At 39.0% G+C, this 10294-nt stretch overlaps 1 protein-coding gene across 1 annotated transcript; it reads right to left on the minus strand.

Annotated features, from left to right (window-relative positions):
- Positions 1 to 1262: 1262 nt before the first annotated feature.
- Positions 1263 to 10294, minus strand: Chchd2 (Coiled-coil-helix-coiled-coil-helix domain containing 2). Its single transcript, XM_080280504.1, has 5 exons — positions 10089 to 10294; positions 8144 to 8300; positions 4381 to 4512; positions 3033 to 3171; positions 1263 to 2551 (listed from the first exon to the last, which is right to left on the minus strand). Exons 1-5 carry the CDS (start codon positions 10124 to 10126, stop codon positions 2538 to 2540), a joined length of 480 nt encoding a protein of 159 aa, XP_080136630.1. The 5' UTR covers positions 10127 to 10294; the 3' UTR covers positions 1263 to 2537.

Below are 10294 nucleotides of genomic sequence, written 5' to 3' on the forward strand. Positions count from 1 at the left end.
CAGCATACCTGGTGCAACTAAATTTGGACAAATATTTTAATAAGTTTCCAAGGAGTATTCTGATAGCAATGAACTGAGTCTCTCTACCTGTTACATTACTTCCAGTTTACTTTCAAGTTATGGATACTTTTGCAAATAAATACAGTACTTAATACAAGTACCGTGCTATATAATACCCTATTATCAGATTCACCCTGCTGTATGCTTCTAAGGCTGGATCTGCCACTGTGGCATTTCCCAATCTCCTGTGGTAATAGTATTTCCCACCCTTCCCGTGGTGCACGTGAAACAAGCAAGTTTTCTGAGTTTGCCAAAACCACTTTATGGATACGTCTACATCAATCTCGCAAAGTTTAATCATAGCCTAATGATAAATTCCAGAATTTTGTCTAATGTGGGGGAAAAAATAAGAAACTTTTAGCATGATGAAATGAGGGAGCATATAGTATTTACAAATATGGGTATGCCAAGTTTTAGATCAACAGGTACCATGGCATAGACAGGGCAAGTGTTTTAAGTGCAAATTTTGGGAGGTCTTGAATGAAAAGATACATGAGTAGGGGGAAGAGATGACTAGCAGAGTTGGTGAAAAAAAGCTCCATATGTCCCTACACGACCTATTTCAAATCACTCACCTATTTGCACAAGAACACGATAAAAGGACAAAATTCTAGTTGGACGTGTGATATATGTTGCAGCTGCCTACTAAGCATCAAGTATAAGCTGCAGTACTCAGGTTACTGAAGTCTGTAATGAATAACACAAAATGTATTCAAATATCCATCTATCCATCCACCATCCAATCCTACGTTGCCCCATGAGGAGCATAGGAGCCCGGGGCTAGGCAAGTTGGTCTTGACAATTAAGATGAGAGTGACAAGCCTCGCTCATCCGTGTGTGGCATTATGTGAGTAATAACCCCAACCACCCCTTGGATATAAACCTTCACCGGCTCAATCCGACTGTAGCGCCGTAATTATCCATTTAACTACCAGGCACAAAAATTTGGTTATATGGTTACCATCAAGCGCAGTAAATGGTTTCCTGGTGTACAGGAAACCATTTGGCTTGTCACTCAGTAGTGTAGAGTCACCCACAGCCAGAAGGCAGAGGAAAGAATGAAGAAAAGAAAGACAGACGAGGGAGTGTGAAGTCACCCGTAGGCAGAAAGATGAAAGAATGAAGGAAAGAAAGACAGAAGAGGATGGAAGGAAAGAAGGATGGAGGATTCAAACATTCATGCTAAAATTCATGCCATCTCAATGCTTTAATTCTTTCAGCTGTATCAAGTAAACCCTTTCATGCACGGACTCCAACTGAGTCATTAAATATCATCATGTACAACGCACCATGATGCACATCGTGTCAAACAAAGGAGGACACAAGTTTCCCGCCAATGTGTGTCATATTCTGGTATTCGTGTCATGGTGCTCTTTACAGGTTGTTAAACAATCTAACGACTCAAACCACCAGTGCCTGAGAGGGTAAATATGCTATGGAAATATCAGGCACCATGACACAAACATATGAATTTTGACCCTAGAGTTTATATCAGACTCACGTTCTCCATGTTCAAACTTTCTCTGATTTGGTGGATCATGCTTTCTGTCCTCTTACCACAAAGGATATGTATAAAACTATGCTGGATATGAACTGTGATATCAAACTTCGTGCATTTGTGTCAGTAGTGCTAACCTAATTCATTCACAGAATGTCTCATACATAATTCTTAAACATAATTCAACATTATTACATTCTTTAATCCCGTCCATCCAAATTATTTTGCATTTAATTTTGCTATTTCTTCAAATTAAGAGCGATGTCTGGCAGTGACGGGATTAGAAAATAAACTCCAGTAAAACCTCTCCAACGTTTCCAATTACCTAAATAAAACTGGCTGATGACAGCACGAATAAAGCTAAAATACATCATCAGGTTGAAAGAGTTAACAGCATAATTATGTACCCAAACGTATTACCGAATGATGGAGATATGACACCCTTTTATGGGACCTCCCCCAACTCAGCCTTAGCTGGATCTGCCACTGAATACAGGTTTGTACGAAGAGTAGCCATTTCAGTGTTAAAGTATGTTCCCCAGCCAAATGCTCAATCTTGCTTTAATTTCTTTCTTTTTTCTTTTTCAGTTCCCATCCCCATGATAACTCTACTACCACCTGGCCATCATGTTTTAAAAGATCAGGTTACTGGACACTGCAAATGTTTTACAGATACCCAGTACTATCTGTGTTACATATCCCTTCCTACCTTATGGTAAATGTATGAAGCTTATTTCTTAAAATATTTTATTGCAAAGTTAATTAACTGTACATTATTATAACAAACATAAAATATAACTCATAAGTAACTTGGTGGCTGGCAACACTTGTAACCTGGTATCTCTGTCCAACACACTGGGTATATATTTCAAAAATTTATACAATAATGAATTAGATGACTGATCCCAGGACTAATGCACAGTCTCTCACTAACAAATATTTCAAGACAAACCTAATAAAGTACCAGTATGGAGTGAAGCTACACAGTCATTTCTGAAAGGAAAGAAAATGTATATTATTTAACGAAGTGCAATGAAAGTTTTTAAGGAATTAGCATTTCTAATGGAAAAAGTAAATAAAATATACAGCAGAGTCTAATATACCCCCACCTCTAAATGATGACATTTCAAAGAAAAAATTATATACACAATAATTGTTAAATATCCATTTAATGGATACATGAATTTTTGTCTGCATTCAAAGCAACACTTTTACACACACAAGCCACCGACAGCATCTATTAAAAAGGCTGATGAATAAGGTTAAGGAGTGAGACAGCACAGCACTGAAATGTAGTATGCTAAAGGAACTGACAAGGAAGCAAAATGGATAATAATAGTTGGTGACAGTTTTAAGTGCAGTAAAACTTACTCTTTCCTACATGCTAACACTATCCAATGGGGGAAAGGAAAAGCAAATTAAACTGAATGCTGAGATTGTGCTCCCAATTTTCTCCATTCTGTACTGTACTCACGATTATGTTGGGCCTTGCACTGTCGCAATGCCTCGTTGAAGCCCTCGCACACAGAGACATCAGACTGTGTTTGTGCACACTGCAGGAACTGTTTAATCTCCCAAGCACATGGACCCTGTGGTTCTGCTGGCCCGGAGGACTGTAAGACAAATGTGCAAAAATGACAGGATATTAATATCCATCAACTCACTGTCAGATGCCTAATCCCAGAATTCATCCAGGGTGGCAATAATAAAAATGATTCTTAACCCATGAATTGCAAGCCACAGCTCAGGCCGGATAACGTCGCACTGCGAATCACAGCTCAGGCTGTGCTGGCCGTGCATCACCATAAACAACTCGACCCCTACGCAAACTTATGCATGGCACTAGGCAAAGACAGAGAAACATGGTTTTCTTTTCATCAGATGATGCCCTGGATGTTTATCTTCAAGTTATTATAAAAAAAAAAAGATTCTTTTTTCATTTTTTCACTACTCCCATATATAAACTTATGCGTGGCCCTATGCAAAGACAGACAGAGAGATTTTTTTCTCTTCAGCAGATGATGCCCTGGATGTTGATCTTCAAGTTTATAATAAAAACTAAAAAAAAAAAAAAAACTTTTTCCCCTCATTTTTTGCACACCACAGGGTGGGATAAAAAAAAAAAAAAAAGTAATTGAGCAATCCACGGGTTAAGTGCCAGTATTACTTCTCAACTCCACCTCCTTGCAGCATTCTAAATTGCTTTTGCTCATGCACTTTTCCACTTCATTATTTTCATATTTTCTTGGTCTTCCTGTTCCCATTAACCCATTTTTTTTTCTTTTTTTTTTTTAAATCCTACAGCCTAACTTCCATGCATTCCTTGTACACAAACCTCTTACATACATTTCTCTCAACTTTAAAAATAACGATCCCCTTCACTCTGCTGTGAAATCAAGGAAGAATATCGATTACCATTAGTTGCTACACACTATTTTCAGTCATGCTGGACCAAGTATGATACAAAAAGATAATGTCTGATAGCTTAACAATGCCAGATTTATGTTGTCTAATATTGAAAAGCCTCCTACAATGAGTACTGAACTAGAAACAGTTAGTACAGTATGTCCTCTTGGTATACTGGTGATGTGGTCAATAATACCACAGCTTTTTCCATACAATTGATACGGTACATTGGGGAAACTGTCAATTCAGCATTATAGGTGGCAATGGAATATTTATAAGCAAATTTTCTGGAACTTACTAGGTGGACTTTCCAGCATGAAAGAAAGTCCATAATTATGACATTCTGTTTGGTTATACACAAACAACAAGTACAGCAGAACAGCATAGTGTCACACGGGCAGCATGAGAGTACTGACCTGCATGGGCTGACCATATCCCTGGTACTGAGGGTAGGCCTGGGGCTGGGCAGGAGCAGGGGCAGGAGCAGCCTGCTGGGGCTGATCAGAGCTGCTGCTTGGACTGGTCAATGCATGACCCACCACATGACCCTGGAGAATGGGAAAAGAATATACACTTGACAAGGTGACACAGAGGAGAGAGGGGGCAGACTGCAGCTAGAAGCCGAGTAGGTATACAGTTGTTGCTCTGCTATGAAAATATGCCGATAGACTTTCACCATGCTCATCCAGCCCATCACATTACGTTCATCTGAATATGGTAAACTATCCACCTTACCCCACCCTTCAACCCTATCTTGTCTTTCTCACACTTTTTCTGCTTCTACTGTCAACATCCAGCATATCATTAACTTATACGGTATTAAAGAGCCTGTCTGAGCAGTGCTGGGGTCCTACTCAAATCTCTATTACTGATTTTAGCTAAGTTATATACCAAATAATTAGAGTAATGTAACTTTGCTCCCATCTGAATCTGTGTTATAAATTCTAATAACTTACAAAGTACTCAGTTGGTCTCCTAAATGACCAGTGGCTGTGCATTCCTTTTCAACAAAAACCTTTAATTTTATTGATCATTTTGAACATCTTTGTAGATTTAAGATTTTTTTCTGTTCTCTCCATTGCCTTACTCACTCCACATGACAAGGGTTTAGCACACCTCTTTTTTATGTAAGAGTCAACAGAACAACCTTATCTGATATGTGTACAGGGAAAATCTTATAATGAAAATGAAGTACTGTACAGTATATATAAGCCAGGTGATCAAGCTTGTGAGCTGAAGCCATGATTCTGGGGGGCTGAATGGTGTGTCAATTATTGTGGAGTCCATTACACTGGGCAGGCTCTTCAAAGTTCTCCATTTCTTTGTTTCTGAATTCTACCTCACCCCACCTTCAGGTGAAATCATGGACCGGGATGGCAATGATGACAATGATTTTCCTTTTTTTAAATACTCAATTAACACACTGCCTTCACATATTGGACCCTTCTGTTAACTGGGGATCCCGTGTAAAAAGGTTACAAGATGACAGCACAAGTGTTAGTATCCACAATTGTGTATGGGTGCAAGACATTTGTATGGCATGAATTGAAAGTCAAGTGAGAATTAATGAAATTGGATTGAACTGGAACATACCATACATGTGTTATGAAGACTAACTAGGACACAGGTTTGTAAGACCAAAGGGAAGAACTGCAAGTGATCTGGTGGTATGGTCACAGCATCAGAATGAATACAACTGATGTGGATAAGGAAAGTGAATCCATTTTAAGGCAGAGAGAATGGAAATCCAAGAAAAGAGCTTGATATAGGAAGTTAATTTAGTAGAAAGCAAGGTATGAATGGTTGGGGGAAAAAAAAAAAAAAAAGGCAAAAGAAGATACTGGATGAATGAGTACGGTATGTAAGGTAATGTATCAGATAATGACTGCATTCATATCTTAACTTGCTGGATGACCAAGACATTACTCCACAGGTGTTGTGAGAGGGTCTTAACCCCTTAACCGCGGGGCGTCACTTTCGTGACGCTTGGGAGCAAGGGATCATACCGCGGGGCGTCGCTTTTGTGATTCTGTGTTATTTTGAATTCACCCGGGCTTCCAAGTTGGGGCTTGTATCATCTATCGGTACTGCCAATGTCCAACACTAGTCAGCACTCCTAATCTCATCTGTACTCCCATCCATTGTTGACAATTTAGCCATTTCTCCCCGTTCTTGACTCCCCTCCCTACCCCCCCTCCATTACCCTATCCTCTCGCCTGCCCGGCCGTGCTACGCTAAGTAAATCTTCCCTGGAATTTTTCACTGATTTCATCCATTGAAATAAGCCCTATGTCCTATTCTTATACCAAATAATATATACAAGAAAGAAATAAGGTAAGTGAGAGTGCCATACACCTGGAATTGGCTAATTATCACCTGACAACACCTCACGTGCACTCGTTCGCTAATTTTCGCTGTTTTTTTCCCCTTGAAATATGCCCTATAATCTATTTTCGTAATAAATATACATGTAAGGAGGGAAGAGAGAACCCTAAGTGATATTTACATTCACCTGGAACTACCTAATTTATAATGTATTGTCTAGATTTCCTGCCAATCATATCAGTGCTAGACAAAGCTGTTTCAAGATATAACATTGGTAGCTCTGAATATATATATCTCCTAAGTAGGCCTCTAATCTATTTTCGTAATAAATATACATGTAAGGAGGGAAGGGAGCAACCTAAGTGATATTTACATTCACCTGGAACTACCAAATTTATAATGTATTGTCTAGATTTCCTGCCAATCATATCAGTGCTAGACTTAGCTGTTTCAAGAAGTAATATTGGTAACTCTGAATAACCCCTAGCAGGCCTCTACGCTGGTGGTCCTCCGTTATCACTCAGTTCTCTCTCAACTTCCGAAGCGAGAGTACGTATGTTTCTTCTTGCTGACTTCAAGGCCTTTTTTCACCCCCATGCAAATGGCCCTGTGACCTTTACCCCCTACTAAACCTCGTGTGGAAAGAGGTAAAGGGCTGACAATTGATAAAAGAGTGACTACGATCTTTCTATTGAGTAAAACAGTGCAAGTGGAATTGTAAATAATGTGTAAACAGCAAGTGAAAGTACCGGTAATGAATGTAAATATACGTGAACAATGGAAAATAGTTTTATAAGTTATTTCAAGTGACAGTGCACAACACAGTGTAAATAAAATAGAAATGTAAATAACATAAATAAAATAGAGAACGTAAATAGAAATGTAAATGAGTAGTATTATAAGAATACGAGTATATACCCTAGGAGTAATGAAAGTGAAAGTTTCACTCTAGCATGTCTGAATGCTATGAGTTATGAGAGTGAAGATGAAAGTGACATTCACTCTCAATGCCAGTATACAGGACGAGAAAGTGAATGCTACGTATTTTACTGAAAGAAATTGAATCCCTACAGTGACAATAAACTAATACTACTGAAGGAAACTTATGGATAAAGACTATAGATATATATAAGTGTTATATAGTAATAGAAATATAAAGTGTGAGGGGTTTTATGAATAATAAATGACAGACTACCAAGAGCGAACTAGTGCCAGTGCGACGATCAGATGCGCTCGTAATTTCCATTGCTTTCACAGTGTTTTTTTTTTTTAGTATGGATCCCAAACTACTTGAAAATTGTAGAATAGTGTTTATAGTGTTTGTATCTGGCTGTGGTAATCATATTACGGGTTGTCGGGAAGTGTAAAGTGGAGACTTCGTTACCCTACTTCAAAGGTCTCCACAAGTCCTACGGTAACTGACCAAGGCTCAACAATCATTCCAGGAGAAAGCTGAAGGTATGTGCCATAAGCATATATAATTTTATTATTCTAGGACTAATAACTGATTTTTGGCAAATATTTTTTGAGAGTCTGTCGGAGCCCAAATAACCCCGCGGCACACGCAAGTTATTGGTAAACAAGCCCGCGGTGTAGGGGTTAATGAAGATAATCACATCAGACTGGATGCTTTTTGGTCATGGAGTGAAGCTAAGAAATAGTAAGGGCTAGGGAAATGAAGAAGTACATTGACCTGGAAGAACTACACTCAGTTTTGTTTTACAGTCTTACGGTACTTTCTCATTCCAGTATTTCTGTGCTTTCCTCTTCAAGTTTCTGAGCCCACCCAAGTCATATCTGTAATGATGATGATGATGATGATGATTTACTGAACACTCCACCTCCAAGACTCACCACAGCTGATCCAACTGCCACACCACCTGCAGTAGCTGCCATCTGTGCAAAGAGGCCTGGCTGCTTGGGCGCAGCTCCAGCAGCTGGTGGGGGGGCAGCTACTGGAGGAGGAGGGGGTGGGGCCACACGGGGAGGAGGAGGAGGGGGAGCTGCACGCCTGAAAATATACGTAAATAGTTAGTGAACAATTAAGGCACTTTACCAAACAAGTTAATTTAATTCTGTTGGTACCACATATAGTTTTAATACAAACAAACCTACACTAGGTGTGAACATACACAGGGTGGTTAAATCATAAAAGCCACTTCCCCATCACAAAGGCTTTTCTCAATACAGTATTTTCTTTTTCCATATCTGCCTCCTAAGAATCTATAAGTAAAAATGCAAACAGACAGACTTACTCACTCCCACACAATGACTCCTTTTTACTTCTGTAGGGTACACAGGGAAATGGGTGACGTGAAAATAAAAGATACAGTAACTTGCACTGACTCAACTGAAAAAGTGTGACTCTGTTACATTTTTTTTTTTATAAATAATAAACAATTATAAGAGTAAAGTAACACAGTTTTATTAAGAAAAACATGACTGATAATCATACACTGTTACAGTGATGAGTTTTTACTGACGCTTTGGCTGCACTAGGTTTCTCTGAGTTGAATAAATCAATCTGACACCAATTGGAACAAAGTTCTTAGTAACAGATTTACTGTGACTCCAACTTCTTATCTCACTTTTATCCATCATCTATCTATAGCCTGATGATATAATCCTGCAAGAGATGGCCATTTGACTTTTGAGTTAGTTGTTTTACAGGAAGGGACATTAACCCTCTGCCAACCCATTTGTTGACACACAGAGAACATGTAAGGGTTAACTCATTTGCTGCTGCATTTCTTTCTGACCTGAATTTAGTTGTCTTCATGCCAGCCACAGTGAAATGCACAGTGTGTATTACGTACCCACAGGGTTTCTGTAACTTTTTTCTAATATTACTACTACCCAGTACTGTTGCTGTCCCAGGCTATTGACCCCTAAAGGTCGGTCCCATTCTGGAATGTGTGTCATGGGGACGTCAGTCCCCATTCCACAACATTTAGACACTCTTATGTTCTCAGCCACTATTCTACAATAAATAATCATATGACATTGGAACACCACTCATTTTGAAGCTAATGAGTTGTACTTTGCTGGGAATAAAGATTTTTAAATTAGGTTTAATAGTTTTCACAGAAGCAGTTTTTGAAAAATCACGTTTTTGTGAAAAATGTCCGCTCCTGATGGTCAATTTTATCAAAAATGCCTGACCCCAAAGGGTTAAGATTAAAATTGGTTAATGAAACTGATCATGGTCATCCCATCTCAGAGCATCCAGGCAAGAGTAAGGGATCAAAGATGGTACAGTACTCTGCTCCCATTCACTGACCTTATGTTAATTGGCCAACATTTTCTTTAAAAGATTCTCCACTTTCAATCTTTCACTCTGTAGCTACCTTACCTATCAGAGGCTAACTGAAGGTGAGACATGGGTGGCTTGATCAACATGTCCAATCCAGAGCCTAATATGGGCAACATTAACTGCCTGACTTGGTCTCTTGTGCGCTGTTTAAAAACAAGTATGGTAATGGTCTGGGATCCAAAAACCAATTACCTCTGCTGAAGTATGCAGAGGTTAGATCATATTAGGTTTGGTTTGACTGCGTTTAAAAGTTATCTGCTGGTCTATTAAACACACACACACACAGGTCTCACAGAAGTGGAAACTGAGGAACTAATGAAAAAAACATTGGGGAAACAATAACCAGACAATCGTAACATCCAAACCGATATACAGTAACTACAAAACTATCACGAAGGAAGAAAGACGTCAATAAGATTACTACATATATTTTTTCATAAACCGCACTATGATAAGAGAACTGTCACAACTTCTGAAGCAACTCACGGTGGTGCTCGAGGTGCTGCTGCTCCACGTCGAGGCATTATTCTAGTTTTTTCTTACAGCTAGCTTCTGTTGTCCTCCGCGGCCGTCTGAAAGCTAAATATACTCTCACTCTCACAACTGTTACACAGACAACACCGTAGAAGTATCAAATTTAAGTTTACAGTAATAAAACCAACTACAGCAATCTTCCGGCAATGTTATTGCGA

Source organism: Coenobita brevimanus, chromosome 85, assembly GCF_032717465.1.
Source record: "Coenobita brevimanus isolate Jiangsu-jjx chromosome 85, ASM3271746v2, whole genome shotgun sequence".
NCBI classification, from domain to species: Eukaryota; Metazoa; Arthropoda; class Malacostraca; order Decapoda; family Coenobitidae; genus Coenobita; species Coenobita brevimanus.

Bases quoted from the DNA above. Each gene is read 5' to 3' on its own strand.
- Chchd2 (XM_080280504.1), bottom strand. From the start codon at position 10,126: ATGCCTCGACGTGGAGCAGCAGCACCTCGAGCACCACC. The intron at 8,301-10,088 runs GTGAGTTGCTTC...GTATATTTTCAG, and splicing joins GCAGCACCTCGAGCACCACC to GCGTGCAGCTCCCCCTCCTC. The intron at 4,513-8,143 runs GTGAGTCTTGGA...CCCATTCTCCAG, and splicing joins TGGCAGTTGGATCAGCTGTG to GGTCATGTGGTGGGTCATGC.